At 42.1% G+C, this 20,982-nt stretch overlaps 1 protein-coding gene across 7 annotated transcripts in view; it reads right to left on the bottom strand.

Moving 5' to 3' along the window:
- Nucleotides 1-20,982, bottom strand: part of TBC1D5 (TBC1 domain family member 5) — a 525,247-nt gene that overhangs the window by 242,785 nt on the left and 261,480 nt on the right. For all 7 annotated transcript variants that reach the window (XM_089776643.1, XM_075922103.2, XM_075922104.2 and 4 more), the window contains one exon: nucleotides 593-701. In XM_089776643.1, coding sequence (XP_089632769.1) covers nucleotides 593-701 — 109 coding nt within the window. The remainder of the gene's footprint in view (nucleotides 1-592; nucleotides 702-20,982) is intronic.

Raw genomic sequence — 20,982 nt, 5'->3', positions numbered from 1 at the left:
TTACAACACATTACTTTCAATTTCTATCTTGCGTACCTACAATATTATTTATTTTGCCAAAAAAAGGTAAGAGACTTCTGATGCCCCTTATTGTTTTCCATGAGTGGAAGTTCCTACTTTATCCAAAATTACAAAAAAGGCTGTTAGACCCCTAAATTTCTCTTTTCTATTGGGAAATATTCTGCAGTTGCTGCTTATGGAGAGGCAGCATGTAGGTTGTAAACAAGTCGAAGTTAGTCCGTAAAATAAAAATGAGGCAAAAGTTGCCCTTTTCACTCAATAAGCATGTTTTAAGTGTAAAAAATACTCTGATGAAACATGGGTGTGTCACACGGAATTGTACACAAAAAATAAAATGCTATGCAACAAAGATAGCAAGGATTTATATGAAAAACTATCATCAGCAATTCAGCTTTAAGGCACCCTCAGTATGATTAGCAAATGTCCTCTGAATTATAAAATGGCTAGGAAAACATTGGAATGAAGTCTCTTGGAAAATTCAGTGATTCTTTGCATCAATAATTTTCCAGCGCATCAGGTAATGTGTTGATCTATTGCAACCACAAACTGTAAATAAATATTTTCTTCTTACCTTCCAGCAAACACTACGGAACCTGCTGCTTCTCAGCTGCCCATTAATCCCCTTCAGCCGTATTGTTGCCAAGTAATTGTTGTTTACAAATAGTTCTTCCCATTCTTTACTACATGAAAGGAAAGAAGGAATTAATGTTATTAAAAACCCTCAGCTGACTTAAGGGCTATATCACACTAAGTAATTTTGGATAAGCAGAAGGAAAGGAACTCTTTAAATGTATATATTTAGTTGTGTACTGTTTCTAAACGCATGGCTGTCTTTTTGGACACATCTCTTCTCTGGATTTAATGAATATGTAGATCGCTATAATTATGCCAGCAACTGAAATTCATAATGTCTGTGGAGGCTATTCCATTTCCTCGAAAATGTTGGTACTGCAGTTCAGTGAATAAACAAGAAAAATGAATATTAATATAAGCACATTCATGTTTCAGCCATAGACAAAGATGTGCCTATTCCAAAAATATGAAACAGAAAAGTATACTGTTGACGGTATTACTTCCTCACATGACATATTTGCATAAATGAACCTTCTTTTCTTCTTAATGTCAAGCTGGGCAGTTAAGCATAATAGAAGATGACTTTCTTTAACATTTAGTGCTATTTACTATTGAAATCACTTCAACTTCTTTCTACATGATCAGTTTTAAAATTTTAACAGGTGCTAGCAAATTTAAAAAAACATCAAAAAATTAAAAAGCTTCACTGTATAAACTGTTAAAGGCAAGCTTGAGTACCTTGCAGTACCTATGGCTGACTAGATAAACAACCTAAATATGCCTCCCAGGCATGCAGACACCAGGGGCCTAACACCTGTGCCTCATTAATATACAAGTAAATCTGCTCTGCTGGGAAACAATTGGAAATTAATTGTCCCAAACCATTTACTGAGTTTGAATAAAAGAATGAGATCTATAATTCCTACCTTTTCCTCTGAATTGAATCTCAAGAATACTACTAGCCACTTGATGATCTAACCAAAGTAACCCAGACGTCCTCTGAAATTTTTCCTAAAGTATCGCAGTAATTTCACTATAAATCATTCGGGGCACATTTAGGGGCATATGTGGCTCAGCAGCATGTTGCTGTTTTGAAAGTTGTGTCTTTAAGTTAAAATATCTCTTTTCCATTTTCTCTTAGGAGAATCACTTGGTTTCCTAGGAAGAAACTAACCCAGAAATGGAGGAGAAATTCTTAATCTCAGGGTGTGATCCTCAGATCTCACTTGTCTAAAGAGGGTCAGGATAGTCAGGCAGGTGCTGCTATAAGAACTCCTTTCCTCCCAATTCCCTTGAGATTATCCTGAACAAATATCCCAAACATGATGGTCAGGGCACTATGCAGGTGAAGATGTCAGCTTTTAACTAAGAAGAGTTGAATTTCTCCATAAAAGAAGACTGTTGTGTTCACAAAAGGTCACGATACTAGATAAATAAATAAATAAATATATATATAAATTTATTTATTTGTCTCTAAGGTGTTACAGAACCACTCTTTTTTAAAAAATGTTTCCCAGGGTAAGGATTTATATTTAGGCCTACTTCCTGGGCTGCAGCTAAGTACCTGAGCAAAATTTGGGGCGGTATGTGAAGACCGGCTTAAAAAAAATCTTTGGACTCGTCCAATTTTGATCTGTCTGGGTTACAGGTTGATTTAACTTGTACCATCTGCCAACAGCCTCAAGAGGTGCATAGGGCAGCAGATTGCCCAGGTGATTGCGAGTGGAAGCTCTGGCCCCTAATCTGTCACTAGAAGGGGGTATGAGTTTACAAAAGTCACTGCTTTTATAGAGAAGACGTATTCCATTTTTCTTGGTGTAACTAAATTCTGAAGACATGTTTTTAACAGGCCTACAACAAAGTGGTTGAAGCAGAAATCTGGCAAATACGTAAGCCATACCCTTTTGTCCCTGAGGAAACACTAAAAAAAAAAGGGTTTTGGTCTGACCCAGTATAGCCACTCTCAGGGCTCGCCGAACTGCGGCGAGTCCCGCTCGCCAGCCGCACTGTCCAACGATCTGCGCATGCACAGATCGTTCTGTGCATGCGCAGATCGCCCAAACCCGGCTCTTCCGGGTTGCAATCTACTCGCTGTGGGCGAGCAGATGGCATTATCTGTCAAACCCTGGCCATTCTTATGCTTTGGCTCTATACCAGAGGACCTTGCCTCTATGCCGGTTATTCTGGCTTTAGAGTGGCTTTGTGCTGCATATGTGAAGTGGACACACAGACCCGCTGTCCCAGCCAAATTTAAATGTGGGTAACTATAGTATTCTGACTTCCTAGATTCCCCTATGGTTTCTATTGGATGCAATACTCTTCATTTCCTATCATAACAAGTTTTGTAGCATCACTGGAGCCATTAGAACAGATACCAAGTAGGTCTCATTATATACACACTGGGTCAGACATTATATATTTTCACTGACATGGCAATATTTGCTGACTTAATATTACATGTAAACAAGTGTAACTAAGAACAGAATCTGTTCTAATATGTTTATTACAGAAGTTACCAGTGGTCACTGTTTGACAGTAGCTAATTTTTTTTAAGTCTCTCTATACCTTGGATTTCAAATACTAGTAAAACTTCCAAAGCATTCCCTTCCTTTTGTGACAAAAATTTAGAGACTTGGTCTAAACTTGGAAAATTTGAGCAAAATGACTTCAACCATTGGAGTTAGAGTGGAAATTTTACATTTTTCTCGATGTAACTAAATTCTGAAGACATGTTTTCAGTAGGCCTACAGTAAAGTGGCTAAAGAGGAAATCTGGCAAGTACATAATCCACACCCTGTTGGTCCATTTGGAAACACTACAAAAGTTATAAGCAACTAAAAAAATATTTTAAGCAGAATCAATAACTGAGTTTAACTAAATCTTGCCCCTACTTGACATTACTCAACAATGCTATTTGACCAGCTAAGAATATGCAAGACATTTTATATGATGGGAACTTTACATTTACTTTGAAACTGAACATAAAATAAGCCAGGAAAACTATATCAAAGACAAAAGTGATGGGGAGTCCTGTGGCATCTTACATACTAACAGATATAACGGAGCATAAGCTTTCTTGGGCAAAGACCCACTTCGTCAGATGCATGTAGTGGAAATTCCAGAGGCAGGTATAAATTTACAGGCATAAGAAAAGAGTACCAATCAAGAGTAAGGCTAGAGATAACAAGGTCAATTCAGTCATGGAGGATGAAGCCCATTTCTAGCAGTGGATGTGGAGGTGTGAATACCAAGGGTATGTCTAGACTGCATCCCTCTGTTGGCAGAGGAATGCAGATTAGGCAGGTCGACATTGCAAATGAGGCAGGAATTTAAATATTCTGTGCCTAATTTGCATAAAAATGCCTGCCACGTTTTGCCGACTCAGCACTTTGCCAGCAAAAAGGCGCAGTCTAGAGGGGGATCTGTCGAGAAAGAAAGCTTTTTTTCGACAGATCCTATAAACCTCCTTGCAGGAGGAATAAGGGATCGGTCGAAAAAGGCTTTCTTTCTCGACAGATCCCACTCTAGACAGCCACTTTTTGCTGACAAAGTGCTGAGTCCGCAAAACATGACAGCTATTTTTATGCAAATTAGGCACGGGATATTTAAATCCCTGCCTCATTTGCAATGTCGACCAGCCTAATCTGCATCTCTCTGCCGCCAGCAGGATGCAGTCTAGACATACCACAAGAGAGGAGAAACTGCTTCTGTAGTTGGCTAGCCATTCACAGTCTTTGTTTAATCCTAACGGAGGGTATCAAATTTTCAGATGAACTGTAGCTCAGCAGTTTCTCTTTGAAGACTGTTCTTCAAGTTTTTTTGTTGAAGGATGACTACCTTTAAATCTGCTTCTGTGTGTCCAGGGAGATTGAAGTGTTCTCCTACAGGTTTTTGTATATTACCATTCCTGATATCTGATTTGTGTCCGTTTATTCTTTTACGTAGGGACTGTCCAGTTTGGCCGATGTATATAGCAGAGGGGCATTGCTGTCAAATAATGGCGTATATTACATTGGTAGATGTGCAGGTAAATGAACCTATGATGGTGTGTCTGATCTGCTTAGGTCCTGTGATGGTGTCACTGGTGTAGATATGTGGGCAGAGTTGGCACCGAGGTTTGTTGCAGGGATTAGTTCCTGAGTTAGAGTTACCGTGGCATGGTGTATAGTTGCTGGTGAGAATTTGCTTCAGGTTGGTAGGTTGCCTGTGGGCAAGGATTGGTCTGACTCCCAAAGCCTGTGAAAGTGAGGGATCATTGTCCAGGATGGGTTTTCTATAAGGTGCCACAGGACTCCCCGTCGCTTTTGCAGATTCAGACTAACACTAAGGGTGTGTCTAAACTACTGAGTTTTGTCGACAAAAGTGGACTTTTGTCGACAAAACTATACTGGCGTCTACACTACCGCTGAGTTCTGTCGACATAATGTCGACAGAACTCAGCAGTTTTTTCGACGCTGGTAAACCTCATTTTACGAGGCATAACACCTTCTGTCGACAGAGTTCTGTCGACAGAAGGTGTTATTGCCTATAAGGTTGCGTCTAGACTACAGGGTTCTGTTGACAAAGCAGCTTGCTTTGTCGACAGAACTCAATGTGTCTGGACGCTCTTTGTCGACAGAAATTTTGTCGACAGATATTGTCGACAAAACTTCTGTCGATAAAACCCGGTAGTCTAGACGTACCCTAATACTAGATCAGAAGCAGATGATGATAAAGTGTTTATAAAAAATCATAAATCCCACAATTGTATTGCTTACTTACAATACTGGCTGCATTCTATAATACAACAAATTACTGAGCTTTGATTTTTACTTTTTCCCCCCCTAAAGATGGTGTGTGTGTGTGTGTGTGTGTGTGTGTGTGTGTGTGTGTGTGTGTGTGTGTGTGTGTGTGTGTGTGTGTGTATATATATCCTCTGCAATGTAAACTCACATACAGGCGCTCCATTAACCCAAGTTAGCAGAAAATCTGCAAGTCAATCTGAAATGAGCAATGAGGAATGGAACTCAGGACTACCAAGTCCTATTTCCTTCACAGAATCTAAAGAACCAGTTGGAAAAATTGAAACTTAATAAGCAGAAGCAACTGTGTATATGAATAGGAGTGCCCTTTGTAACGCAAAGGAAGTATTAGCCCATTCTCCTCAGTTCTGTTGAGGCTTCAGCTGGAATAGTGTTTATTCCAATTGTGGGCAGATAAATTCCTTTCTTCTGAAAGGTCCTGAGTGAATTTACCCACTGATCAAGCATAATGCTTTTATCCTACAACATATTTCTCAGAGTAAAAAGACATTTTCTTCTGCAGATGAGCCTTCCACGGCCATGACCACGCCTGGGAGGAATTTGATCCAGCAACAGGTTATCTTCTAGAGGGGTATCCCAGAAAAAGCATTGACCTAAGCTTATTATTCTTTTAAAATTGTTCCCACACACCCATCTGTGGGAATCACCATACCTCACAAACAGATACTGACCCTAGCATCTTTGCAACAACAAAAAAATTTGGTTTGCCTTGTTTGTGCTCACTGTGATTTAGCTGGAGATTCTTTAAAAAAAAAAAAAAAAAGTCCAGAATGGGAAAAAAAAAAAAATCTTTTGCCTCATTGTGCTCTTTTATTCTGACTCTCGTTCAGATCTAATTGTTTTAAATATATGCCTATATTTTTCCTTAGTGTCCAGAAATATGGAAAATAATGGGGAGCTTTGTCTTTTAAATATTTCCCAGGTGTTTTCTGTTCATTTGCTGATGGTCTGAGCCAGATAGGAACTGAACTGTTAAATACTGTGCTTCCTGAAAAACCCTAAATAGACTCAGAGGAACTGCTCTCATATCACTGCTCAAGGATTGCTTTTGCTCTTATCTTTGAGATCCATTTATTAACCTGCTGGGAATGACCTTACTCCTTAGAGAACTAACATGGGATCCACACCATGATTTGAAATCTGAGTGTAAGTTCCTGGACCCAAAAGGAAAGACTTTTGTTACAGACGGCTGTGACTCATAGAAGAAGCTGCCGTCCACTAGGGAAAACCATCATAATGTGGTCTTACTGCTTGGCTGCTGAGCTTGAAGGCCCAAGGAGTAGGCTCCATAAAGAATAAAAAGCTGCTTTATTCTTTTGATAATTAAGGATCTGAAATCCATATAACATTGGCATGCTCTGCTGAGGCCTAAGCAGCAGCAACTGCACCGTCTTCCCACTGCCTATGCGCAGCTGGAGGGGGAGCAGTAGCATTGTAAGTACCATGGTTAGCAGCAGTGGTTGCTAAGATGCAAATGAACAGCTCAGCAGCTGAAACTACTTCTCTCATGAAGCTGCTCCAGAAAATGGAATCCACACCACAAGAAAGTGGAGTCCACTCTGACAGTAGGAATGGCTCCATTTTAGCCACAGCTGCTGAACTTCAAGGACAGCCTGTCACACCTGCTCATTTGGCTGAGATCCACCGTGATCCTTTCCCAAGCTACGGTGAATTGGAGTGGCTCTACAACACTTAAAAGAAAGTACTACAGCTTGCAGAAAAGGAGGGAGAATAATGGGCAGAAAGTTTATTATTTATTAATAATAAATAATATTATTTTCAGGAGTGAATGAAGTTCTGTGGCCTTCAGTGACCATGATCCTCTTCCCCCCAATCTTAAAATCTATAATTTTGACCTGAAAACTGATTTAGCTATAACTACTCAAGAGAGAGATTTTGGAGTCATTGTGGATAGTTCTCTGAATGCATTCATTCAATGTACAGTGGCAGGCAAAAAAGTAAAAAGAATGTTAGGAATCATTAAAAATGGGATAGAGAATAAGACAGAGAATATCTTATTGCCTCTTTAAAAATTCATGCTATGCCCACATCTTTAATACGGCGTACAGATATGGTTACCTCATCTAAAATACACACACACACAGGCATTGAAAAAGGTTCAGAAAAAGGCAACAAATTGATCAGGGGTTTGGAACGGGTCTCATATAAAAAGAGATTAAAAAGACTGGGATATTCAACTTAGAAAAGAGGAGACTAAGGGGGGATATGATAGAGGTCTGTAAAATCATGACTGGCGTGGAAAAAATGAGTAAGGAAAAGTTATTTACTTGTTCCCATAACATAAGAACTAGGGGTCACCAAATGCAATTAATAGGTAGCAGGTTTAAAACAAACAAAAGTAAGTTTTTCTTCACACAGTGCATGGTTGGCCTGTGGAACTTCTTGCCAAAGGAGGTTGTGAAGACCAGGACTTTAACAGGGTTCAAGAAAGAACTAGGTAAATTCATGAAGGTTAGGTTCATCAATGGCTATTAGCCAGGATGGGTAGGAATGGTGTCAGAGGCTGGGAATGGGTGACAGGAGAGGGATTGCTTGATGATTCCCTGTTCTGTTCACTCCCTCTAGGGCAGCGGTTCTCAAACTTTTTGGGTTCCGGAGCCCTTTACATGCGTAAAAATTTATGCAGAGCCCCAGCGGTCCACTGATTGTATGTGTTATACCTATCGATGTTTCCAGTTTGTCAACCTGGGGCTCCGCGGACCACAGTTTGAGAAACACTATTCTAGGGCATCTGGCATTGGCCACTGTTAGAAGATAGGATACTGGGCTACATAGACCTGTGGTCTAACCCAGCATTGCTGTTCTTATGTTCTTATGCACTCTGGGTAAAAATTTCAAACATGCTGGCCTATGTGATTTAGGTTCTTAAGTCCCATTTTCATAAGTGACTGAGACATCTAGGAACTTATGTCTTATAAAAAAAAAAAAGTCCAGGGAACTTGTTTCTGTGTCACTTGGGTACTTTTGAAAAAATGTTATTCTTTTTGCCTTCTCTGTACCACTGGGATGGCAGAGTAGCAGGAGGCTGCAAACTAGGAATGTAAGCGACTAGTCAATTACCTGAGAAGCATAAGTTGCTTAGCAACTCAATTAGTCACTTCCCCCTACCCCACACTGCCTCTAGCAGAGAGACACAGAAACAGGCGGCTCTTGTAAATTTCAAAGAGAGACGTAGCAGTCTGAACCCACTGTGCTTCTCCCTTTGATTAGTGATGTTAAATTGCGGATAATTGACTAACCCAGTGGTCACCAACCAGTAGATCAGGATCTACTGGAAGATCTTGGAGCCTCTGACAGCTGATCCTGACTGGTTTGGCCAAGAGACTATCAAGTGCTGGCACTTTAGCCCTCCCCCCACTGCTGTGTATCTCCTGCCCTTTGCCTTGGAGCTGCCCCTTCCCTCCCCTGGAAACTCCTGCTTGCTGTGCAGAGCAGGAAAGAGTGAGCAGGGGGCACTGATGTCAGGATGCCCCCCTACCACCCTATGTTCTATTTCCACAGAATGGAATGGGGGGCACAGGGCTTGGGATGGAGAGAGTTTGCTGGCTGCTTTTGAGAGTGGTGCAGGGCCAGGGCGGCGGTGAGCCTGCCTTCGTCCCACTGCACCACCACCCACGAGCCACCTGAGGTAAACAGTGTTCAGCTAGAAGCAGCCATGGCGGGGGTGGGTGGGGGAAGCAACTAGTTGACAAGCCTGTTGACTATTCAGTAAGCATTTGCTTATTGGATAGTCAACTAGTCCTTCAGATCCCTCCTTTTGATATGAAAGCAGTCCCGCTGTGCCTCTTCCTTTGAAATGTACAAAAGCTGCGAGCAGCTCTTGAACATTTCAAAGGCAGAGGCGCAGCAGGATAGGGAGCACCCCCCTTATCGACTAATCATGTAGCCAATATAAATTCTATCAACTACTTGATCAGATGATTAATCAAAATTTAACATCTCTACTGCAAAGCCTCAGAGGAATTATTTCTCTGAAACCCTGTCCAAATAATGTAATAATTAGATGTCAAAAAAAGAGAAGGATAAGAATATTTTATTCTGGTAAGCAATTCTGGCATTTACTGAATAAAGATTTTCTACCATGCTGAAGAGGGCATGGTCTGACTCTTTCAGGGGAAGAGGAACTGAAAGAGACTTTGGAATGAATAGTGCTTAGCTCCTGTGCCAGAAGTTCCCAGGTGTGTTGCTGCTGACTCCAGATCTATAGCAAGGAAAACTTGAAGTAAAATATATGGGCATCAATATGCTAAAGAATGTGGTTTGAGCCTACCTAAAGACACTAAGAAATAAACAGTAGTAGTTCTATTCAGATAGCTCAAAAGGATAAAAAGGAAGAGAGCCAAGATCCTACTCTTCCACATTAGGCAACAGTTGTAGTATATAGAATGCAATTTTGTACTCAAAAAAGGACCATTCTATGATCCTGCTGATTTACATGAACACATGTTCTAAGAAGTCTAGTAGCTACAAAAAGGAGCCTTTACACAGTATAATATTTCAATAGAGTAGGAATTTATATCGGACACCAGACATTAAAATCAGTGGAAGTGTAAGAGGCGGAAATTAGGAACATCAGCAAAATGGGAAAAGCTTGAGCATTAGGACTGCAGGTGCCAAGATCAACCAGATAAACACGGTTATCTATAATTACTTCATTTTTAGCTTAAATCACAGGTAATGAGGGAACTCGTACTATCTAAAAGGCAATTAGGAAGTATACATGGCTCCTCTGCTTTCTGTAACTGGAAATATTTAAAACTTATTTTTATTTAAAGATTTTTTTCTTAATGAAGCAAAACAATTTAATTCTTAAAACAATATTCAGATAAACATTACACACAGTACTGTAGCCCAGGAGAAGATATAACATTACTGTTGGGGTCCATGAATTTATATACTTAGATTCCAGATCATGGGCTATTCCCAAGCTGGTTACTTGCTCAGCGGGAAAATAAAAGGATTGAAGGAGAAAAAGGATCTCCGGCAGAATGGTTGCAAAGAAATGGATTATCAGAACATTTTAGCAATGGTGTCACTGTTAGAAAAAGAATGTGTAGAATAATGTACAAAGGCCAGGCAAACCTGATTTGAATTTTATTCAGTTTACTTAAAATATTTTTAAACGTGTTAAGACCCCAACTCAACATCCACAAGCACCCAATGCAGCAACAAGTTATTGATGCTATATGCTGTCAGACACCAAATGATTTCCCTAATTATTGTGCCTTATGCTCTGCAATTTGAGGTCATTATTGATGGGAAAATCTGAATATCTAAATGTAATATTTACATTTAAATGAAAGCAACAGCTCTTGTCAAACATACAGCTCCTGCATGCATCCAAGAAACACACAGAATTTGTTTTATTTATGATAACATAAGATGGCATTTTAAAAAGGGGAAGCAGCAGAGAGCAATGTGATGAAAATACAGGGGTTTACTGCACAAATAAGGGAAAACAAAAAGAATGATATTTTCAGGGCCACTCTACAAGCAAAACGCACTTGAAACAAAGAGGGTTTATTCACCACTAAACACCATCTTCTCCATCAGATTAGTGATTGTGTTCATTTGAGACATATAATTATTTTTCCTGTTCTTTCCAGAACCTCCACACAGATACAGCATGTGGAGAAAATCTTGGGTCCTCTATGAAGTTACCATAAATTAGCGAATATAACACGCGTCCAAGTATAACACACACTCGTGTATTACCCGCAGTTTTTCTATCATGTGTAAAAAATATATTAGAAAACCTATGGACATACATAACCCGCAGAGACTTCTGCCACCTTCATAAAAGAATCTGGTAGTCTTTGATGTGGTTGCCACTTGCCAGCTATAAAGGTTGAAGATTACGATGTCATGTAGCCCAATAATACTGGGTCTTGTTATTTTATTTTAGTAAACACAACAACATTGCCACTCTTTAAATTATTATTAAATCAAAGATGCTGACTTAATTATGTTGATCTTTTCTTCTTGTAATATGAGTAAAATATGAGTAAAAATCAAATTGCATAAGACACGGGCATATATACCCCACCGGGGTATGGGTGTGTGTGCGTGCGCACGCATGGTAGGTAAAAACATAGACAACCCGCGGGCTATAGTTGCTAATTTATGGGTCTATTAATCCCCATAGCTGCGAGGTCCAAGATTCAAGGCCAAATTTTCCAAACAAGGTGCTTAATGACTTCTTTATTTCAGTCTTCACTAAGAAGTGGGATGATGTAGGGATGCCTAACATAGTGAATACTAGTGGAAATGGGGTAGGTCTAGAAATTAAAATAAAAAAAAAGAACAAGTTAAAAATTATTTAGAAAAGTTAGATGTCTGCAAGTCACTAGGGCCTGATGAATTCATCCTAAAATACTCAAGGAGATGATAGAAGAGGTATCTGGGCCTTTAGCTATCATCTTTGGAAAATCATGGAAGTCAGAAGAGATTCCAGAAGACTGGAAAAGGGCAAATACAGTGCCCATCAATAAAAAGGGAAGTAAGAACAACCTAGAAAACTACAGACAAGTCAGTTCAACTTCTGTGCCAGGAAAGATAATGGAGCAAGTAATTAAGAAATTCATCCACAAATACCTGGAAGAAAATAAGGTGATAGGTAACTGCCAGCATGGATTTGTAAAGAACAAATCATGTCAAACCAATTTGATAGCTTTCTTTGACAGGATAGCAAATCTTGTGGATAAGTGAGAGGTGGTGGACGTGGATGTAGTAAAGCATTTGATACAGTCTCGCATGACCTTCTAATCAATAAACTAGGCAAATAAAACCTAGATGGGGCTACTATAAAGTGGGTGCATAACTGGCAGGATAACGATTCTCAGAGAGTACTTATTAACAGTTTACAGTCATGCTGGAAGGGCATAACAAGTGAGGTTCCGCAGGGGTCCATTTTGGGACTATTCAATATCTTCATCAACTATTGAGATCAGGGTGGCCAACCCATTACAAAGAGCCAAAATAGTGGTGGATACAGTGCAAAGAGCTGAGGGAAAGAAGTTGAGGGAAAAAACCCCCAAAACCATGTTGCCCCTTTAAAAGTGTGGCCCAAGAAGGCTTCCGTTGGTCGCAGGATCAGATATTGCTGCCCCAAGCAGCACCCTGACCAGAAAAAGAAAAAAGGTCAGAGCAGGGGAATGCAGAACAATCGTGGGTACAGGAGCGGCAACTTTTCCTCTGAAGAGCTGCATGCGGCTTGTGAACCACAAGTTGGCCACCCCTGATTTAGATGAATACATAGAGTGTACAATTATTAAGTCTGGAGATGATACCAAGCTAGGAGGGGTTGCAACTGCTTTGGAGGATAGGGTCATAATTCAAAATGATCCGGACAAACTGGAGAAGTGGTCTGAGGTAAATAGGATGAAGTTTAATAAGGACAAATGCAAAGTACTCCACTAAGGAAGGAACAATCCGTTTCACACATACAGAATGATGGTCTAGGAAGGAGTACTGCAGAAAAGGATCTAGGGGGTCATAATGGACCACAAGCCAAAGATGAGTCAATAGTGTGACACTGTTGCAAAAAACCAAACATGATTCTGGGATGCATTAACAGGAGTATTGTGAGCAAGACAGGAGAAGTCATTCTTCTGCTCGACTCTGCACTGATTAGGCTTCAATTGGAGTAGTGTGTCCAGTTCTGGTCACCACATTTCAAGAAAGATGTGGAGAAACTGGAGAAGGTCCAGAGAAAGACAACAAAAGTGATTAAAGGTCTAGAAAACATGAGCTATGAAGCAAGACTGAAGGAATTGGGCTTGTTTAATTTGAAAAAGAGAAGACTGAGAGGGGACATGATAGAGATTTTTAGGTATCTAAAAGGGCGTCACAGGGAGATGGGGGGATATTGTTTTCCTTGGCCTCTGATAATAGGACAAGAAGCAATGGACTTAAACTGCAGCAAGGGAGGTTTAGGTTGGAGATTATTAGGAAAAACTTCCTAACTGTCAGGGTGGTTAAACACTAGAATAAATTGCGGAATCTCCATCACTGGAGATATTTAAGAACAGGTTAGACAGACATCTATCAGGGATGATCTAGACTGTGCTTGGTCCTGCCATGAAGGCAGGGGGACCGGACTTGATGATCTCTTGAGGTCCCTTGCAGTTCTAGTATTCTGTGAAACAACTCAGATCTTATTTATCCACCTAAGTTACTTATATGATCCCTATCTAGGGACTTAGTGTGATTTTCTGAGTGCTATGCACTCAGAAAATTCCATTGCTCTCAGAAAGAGCTGTAAAAACCATGGGAGAGAAGAGGTGAATGGCACATACTTCCCTAGTTTCTGGCTGGAAGAGACACAGATACTTTTTTTTTTTTTTTTTTTTTAACTGGGATAGGAGGCAAGCTGAGAGGCCCTTGGAGGCAAGAACTCTGACAAGTCCAATAACTAGTAAGAAAGCTGTACTTTTCACCATTTTGATATTGCATTCCCAGTTCTTCTCATTTAAGTAGCAATCACAATTCCACAGCAAAAATACACCAAAGAGCTTTATGTTTTTGTATAGGATTTTCTACAGCAATCACAGTGGTATCAGAACTCTTCATAAACATCAATATATTAAGCCTAGGAGGTACAGAAACACCCTCATTTTTCCAGATGGGAAAACTGTGGCAAAGAGAAACAGAGCAATCTGTCCAAGGTCAGGCAGGAAGTCTGTGGGTGGTGGTATATTTAACTGTTCTGCAAATCTTAGATAACATGACAAAAGCAGACAGAAGCAATAATGACCAAATAAAGCTCAAGAGAGAATTCTGTCTCTTCTCCTGTCAAGATCTAAACTTATTCTACTTAGGCCATTTCAACCATCTAGTCAGGACAGAAGTCATCAACTGATAAGCACAGGAACCTGCCATAGTGTGTCAGATCAGTTGTTTATCTAATACTCTGGCTATGACAGTGGCCAACACAAGATGCTTTTGAGGAATGCATAAGAACCTGCAGAAGGAAGGTATGGAGTAAATATGCTGCCTGTGTCCCAAATTAGGGATGTCAGTGAGTAATCGACTAGATGATTAACTGATAATCCTGGGCAATCTAGTCGATTGCTTGCATTCCCTCCCCCTCCACCAGAGCACCATTTTGGGACAGTGGGGGGACACTAGCCGTGTGCTCCAGGATGCGGCTTGCTTTTCATTCTTTTCCCTGGACATTAAGGGAGTGAGGGGAAAGTGCTTTCAATCTGTGCAGGCCTCTCACACCTGGCTGGAGAAAGAAGCTCACCAGACAGGTACGAGGCATGCACGGAATGCAAGCACTTTCACCTCACTCCCTTAGCATCCAGGAAACAGGATGAAAAGCAAGCCATATCCCGGAGCACACGGCTGCCCTCCTGAAATGGTACCCTTGCTTCCCGCCTCTGTATCAGAGGCGGCTGGGGGAGGAAGAACAGGAGCCGGTGCTGGGGGGAGCCAGCTTAAAAGCCAGTTCCCCCACAGCACTGGTTCTGTGGTGCTGCCTTCCTACCCCGTGCGGCTGCCTCTAATAGAGGCAGCAACATGGGGAGTGGGAGGAATAGGAGAGGCTGCCATGAAGCAGCCTCTGCTTGAGGCAGGCCCTGGCTCACCACAGATAGAGGCTGCTCTGCATGCCGCTATGAGCTTGGACCCCCCCTTGGATAGGGGCTGCTGCCATCCTAAGCCACCACTGACAGAGGCTGCTTCGCAGCAACTTCCCGCACACTCTCCCCCCACCAGCAGCTTCTGTCACGTGGGGAGCTCAGACCCCTCCATGGACAGGGACTGCTGCGAGGGTTGCCAGGTGTCCGGTATTCACTCGGATAGTCCGGTAAATTCAGAAAATACTGGACACCTAAGCTGTCCAGTATTTTCTGATTTTTTTCCCCGGCCAGGAGGCGAAAATGCCGGGCACCTGGCAACCCTACAAACACTCAGCGCCCGGCCTCCCCCCCTCCCCCGGACCTCCAACACCCCCACCTCCCTGACCCTAGCCCCCATACTTACCTGGTTCCGCAAGACTGCCGGCACAAAATGGCTGCTGGCAAAAGACCAAGAGAAAACAATGACTCCCCTGGGTATAAGGGTACGTCTAGACTACATGCCTCTGTCGCCAGAGGCATGTAGATTAGGCTACCAGACATAGTAAAATGAAGCGGCGATTTAAATAATCGCCGCTTCATTTAAATTTACACGGCTGTCGCGCTGAGCCGACAAACAGCTGATCCCAGGAGGCTTACCTGGGTAGTCAACAAATACCTTTGATGTCGACACCCATGCATCCAGACTACCGCGCTGAGCTGACAAACAGCTGTTTGTCGGCTCAGCGCGGCAGCCATGTAAATTTAAATGAAGCGGCAATTATTTAAATCGCTGCTTCATTTTACTATGTCTGGTAGCCTAATCTACATGCCTCTGGCGACAGAGGCATGTAGTCTAGACGTATCCTTAGTGCCCCTTTCGCTATCCCTGCACTCACTCTTAAAGGGGACATGCTGTTTTAATTCTGTTTTATGTTCAGGTTTTTTTGGTTTTTTTTGCTTAATAATTCTTGGAATCTTTCCTCCCTCCCCCAACAACTTTTGGTCCCCCCCCCCATTTTTTCTTCAACAGATTATTTTTCCCAGTGTTTTTTTTTTGTGGGGGGGAGAGGCGGGAGGGCGGGTGTTTGGTATTTGTTTTAACCATCTGGCAACTCTAGCTGCTGCCACCCCATGCTGCTGCCTCTGTACCAGAAGCAGCAGTGTGGGGTCACAGGCAGTCGTCCCATGAGGGAAGCTGGTTTTTAAATTGGCTCCCCTTGCAGACCAGCTCCCGTCTGGCACCTCGTGCTGCTGCCTCTGATACAAATGCAGCAGTGAGGAGAGGCAGGGGGCTCTCTAGAAGTGGGGCTGGAGTGCACTGGCCCCACCCCCAGGGATTACAGAATAGTTGACTAACCTCTACGAATTCATGGGGTTAGTTGAGTATTCTGTTACCCACTATCTAACATCCCTATCCCAAATAGGTCACATTCTGATCTTTAATAGTCAGAGGTTGGCTTTATCTACAAAGTGTGAGGTTTAATATTACTTCTAAAATGTATTAGCATTAACTAAGAGAACTTTGGATATTCTTGTTAGCTATATAAATGTTCAATCTCCTTTTGAATCTTCTTAAGTTCTTGATCTCAATGACACAGGCAAAGAAAGAGGAATGTAGCAGTGAGTCAGGAGTCTAATTACATACTGTGTAAAAATATATTTCCTTTCATAGTTTTGAATTTTCAATTTTTGATTGAATTGAATGCCCCCTCCTTCTTGTGTCATTACACAAGGAGAACGGAAGTTCTTGATCTACTTTCTCTATACCTCGTTATTTAACACACATTTATCATGACTCCTGTTATTTATCTGCTTTCTAAAGTAAATAATCAAAACCTTTTCCAATCTCTTATGAGGGTCTTTCCATTCCCCATCTCAGTTAAATAATGTTGCCTTTCTCTGAACCCTCAGCAATATTGTCTTTGATACTGCGGTGCCAATACTACGCGCAGTATTCCAGCTGGAATACGTGGCCACACCACTGATTTCTAGAATGGCATTAAAATATTTTATTTTACTCATCATCCCATTCGTTGCACATCCTAGAATCTTGTTTGTTTTTGAGTGCAACTGAACACTGAGTAGAGGTCTTCACTGAGCTGCTACAACGATGCTCAAATTTTCATACTGCTGTTTAGAACCTTGTAAAGCAAAGCAGCTATTTTTTTCTTTTTTCCATTAATCAACATTGAATTTTGCTGCGCTGTCCATTAACCTAGTTTGGTTAGGGTCCTCTGAAGATACTCAGTCCTTGCTGGCCTACATAACTTTGTCATATCTAAATTTCACTACCTCTCTGCTCATTCCTTCCAGATCATTAGCATAACTGGCAGCACTAGTAGGGAACTAGTAGGGAACCTTGAGAAACCGTTCGTCAAGAAGAAAATCTACCATTCAATCCAACTTCGTTTTCGGTCTCTCAGCCAGTTTTTTATCCATGACAATATTTTGCGTCTCTCCTCATGACTATTTAAAGAAGCCTCCATTCATGGACTTTGACTAATGCACTTGAAAGTAAAAAGTTATGTCAAGTGGTTCTCCTTTATCCACTAATTTGACATACAAAGTATTTCAAGTGATTAGTATTTCAAGTAATTAGATACATGATTTGATTAGCACAAAATGTGCTGGCTAGACCCTATCTACTATGGTGTTCCAGTGGATTCAATTTCTAACCATTTACAGATATAAAACTTACTCTTTTAATTACCCAGATTGCCCTTGACACCTTTTGTAAATAAAGATACCACATTTGCTACCCTCTACCCTTCTGAAACAGAAGCTATTTTAATAAACGGTGAGAGACCACCACCTGGAGGGCCCTGCACTTTTTGTTAGCATTGCACAGTCACTTTTTAAAACCTGGTGTGTCCTCCAGATACCATGTACTAATTCTTCTCAGTTAACATTCAGGCAGCACAGGAACTAAGCAAAATAAATAACTCTGCTGAACAGGGCCAGCATTAGATTTGTTGTCTCCCATTTCTTATATTTATTTCCACTAGAAAACTATTAGTCAGGCCCAGAATAGTCCCTTTATGTCCTATTGTTATACCAGTAAAAATACATGCTTTTCAATACAGCCTAAAATTGCAGTGTTTCATAGATGCTAATAATGAAAGTTAAAAGATACTGCTCTGACAATCATTAAGCTAAAGAGAGGCACACAGGAAGGGTGGAGGTGCAACTGTGCTGCTAGAAGTTACCAACATTTCTGTATTTACTATTCTTGACACCTGCCTCGCTAGAGATCATCTGCATTGGTCTAAGTAGGGCACGCAAGAATCATGTGGAAAGAATGCACTAGAGATTTCATTATAAGAAAGTTTTTTTTAGAAAGTGTTTTAAATTTCAAAACGTTTAGGCAACTGATTGTATGATGACATGAACAGTGACTCAATCAGAACTTGTTTTAGTTTGTGTGTACATCATAGTCTCACTGGTTAGAAAGCCATACAAATGACCTCCCTCTCTGCAAATCCATTCATGTTGACATCATGTCCAAGTGAATTATTTCATGAAACAAATATTCTATTTTTTCTCTATTAGTTCAGAATGGTTTTATTCAGTAAGTTCAATTAGAGGCATTTATGTTTCAAAAATGATGGTCATTGCTCTTCAGAATCATCTCAATTGTACGCTGTTAGAAAATTTTCTGTTCAAACTTTTTGGACTAAAACTACAGGCAGTCCCCGAGTTACGCGGATCTGACTTATGTCGGATCCACAGTTACGAACGGGGCCCTCTCCCTGGTCTCCAGCAGACCAGGGAGAGGAAGCAAAGCGGCGGAGCACGCGGGCAGCAGACAGCCCAGACCAGGGAGACGGGGAGCAAAGCAGAGCAAAGCCGCGGAGCCCGAGGGCAGCAGGACAGCTACGGCGCGTCTGGGCTGTCCCGCTGCCCCCGCGCTCCGCGGCTTTGCTCCGGACGCCTGTGGTACAGCAGCTGGGGTGCTGCCAGTTGGTCCTGTAGCGCTGCTCTGGGCGCTACTGTACCAACCGGCAGCACCCCAGCTGCTCTGCTCCAGGCGTCCTGATTCAGCCACTGCTGGTCAGTTTCAGCAGCGGCTGAATCAGGACGCCTGGGGCAGAGCAGCTGGGGTGCTGCTGGATTGGTCCAGTAGCGCCGAGGAGCGGCGGCGCTACTGGACCAACCCAGCAGCACCCCAGCTGCTCTGCCCCAGGCGTCCCCAAGTCAGCCGCTGCTGAAACTGACCAGTGGCTGACTACAGGAAGCCCCTGCCTCGGGCTTCTTGGAATCAGCTGCTGATCAGTTTCAGCAGCAGCTGACTTGGGGATGCCTGGGGTTCTTAAGTTGAATCTGTATGTAAGTCAGAACTGGCATCCAGATTCAGCCGCTGTTGAAACTGATCAGTTTCAGCAGCGGCTGAATCTGGACGCCAGTTCCGACTTACAGATTCAACTTAAGAACAAACCTACAGTCCCTATCTTGTACGTAACCCGGGGACTGCCTGTAATCTGTCTTCTTTTATATACTTTACGTATAACATATGCATTGTAGTTTCCTTAGCAAAATTAGATTACTATTCATATTTACTTTCAGCAGAGTTTACACGAAAACCAAGTTATGTTGGGTAAGCTACAGTTTGTTGCAACTTGTAATACATTTTAAATTCTCCTGGCTTCAATGACACCTTGTGCTGAGAAAGGAACTGATCATGTGCAAGCTCCCTTTCTGCTAAACTCAGCCAACAACTCACTCATAGCTCTGCAGCAGATGTTCTTGCTTTTAGGCCACTAAGAACCTTATGGACTAGTTTTCCTCTCCCAGGAGCAAATGCCAGTATGATTAAGATTTGAAAATGTGCAACTCAACACCAAGAAGAACGTGGTGCCATTTATCTGTCAATTTCAATCATATTGGCACAAAGATGATTTGAGCTTTGAGGATTCAAGGAGTTCTGATATTGCATTACTTAGTCCTGCTGTGCTTAAGAACTTTTAATAAATATTTTAATTCATGCTCTTTTTAGTAAGTTGTCAGAGTGTGTAGGATGTGGGGGATTCATAAAAAGTTTTAAAGCCCAAGACAATGACATTAATGCACAGGGTTGGTTTATTTAAAGATTATTAAAGGCCCTGTTGGTGCTTACTTTACAATAATTTTATTTTTTAATTCTGCAAATAGGACAAGACTGACCCCAAATGCTATGCAGCTTATTTACAGCTTTGGTTTATTACTAACACCCTTTCACTGAACCGTGTTTTGGAAGATGATGCTTATCAGTTCAATACATTTTCTGTTCCCTCCTCTTACCACAAGTGTCTCCTCCTTCAGATTTCACAACAAATACTAATTCTATTATTGTGGTTTTCAATTTTCTTGGGAGTGCAATGTTTTGCATTCACATAAGGTACATTTAACCACTGTGGTAACTCTGCATAGAGTAGATCAACAACTGGTATATACAGTAAACTTCCGATAATCCAGCACCTTTAGGACCCAGGGGGTGCCGGATTATCAGATATGCCGGACTATCAGAAGGGGGGGCTATGAGGGGTCTGGAATGGGGTGGGAGGGGATGCCACCCCAGACCACTCATAGCCCCCCCTTACGATAGTCCGGCTCTGCCCCAGGCATCCCTGATTCAGCTGCTGCTGGTCAGTTTCAGCAGCAGCTGAATCGGGGATGCCTGCAATAGAGCAGCTGGGGTGCTGCCGGGTTGGTCCCACAGCGCCAAGGGGCAGTGCTACGGCACCAACCCAGCAGCACTCCAGCTGCTCTTGGGGACGCCTGGGACAGAGCAGCTGGGGTACTGCCCGGTTGGTCCCGTAGTGCTGCCCCTCGGGGCTGCGGGACCAACCCGGCAGGACCCCAGCTGCTCTGCCCCAGGGGTCCCCGATTCAGCCGCTGCTGAAACAGATCAGCGGCTGATTCCAGGAAGCCCGGGGCAGAGCAGCTGGGGTCCTGCCGGGTTGGTCCCGCAGCGCCGTCCTTTGGAGCTGCGGGACCAACCCGGCAGCACCCCAGCTGCTCTGCTC

Source organism: Pelodiscus sinensis, chromosome 2, assembly GCF_052426305.1.
Source record: "Pelodiscus sinensis isolate ZL-2025 chromosome 2, ASM5242630v1, whole genome shotgun sequence".
Classification (NCBI taxonomy): domain Eukaryota; kingdom Metazoa; phylum Chordata; order Testudines; family Trionychidae; genus Pelodiscus; species Pelodiscus sinensis.
Note: the sequence above shows the minus strand (reverse complement) of the source record. Positions and strands in the feature narration are given on the sequence as shown.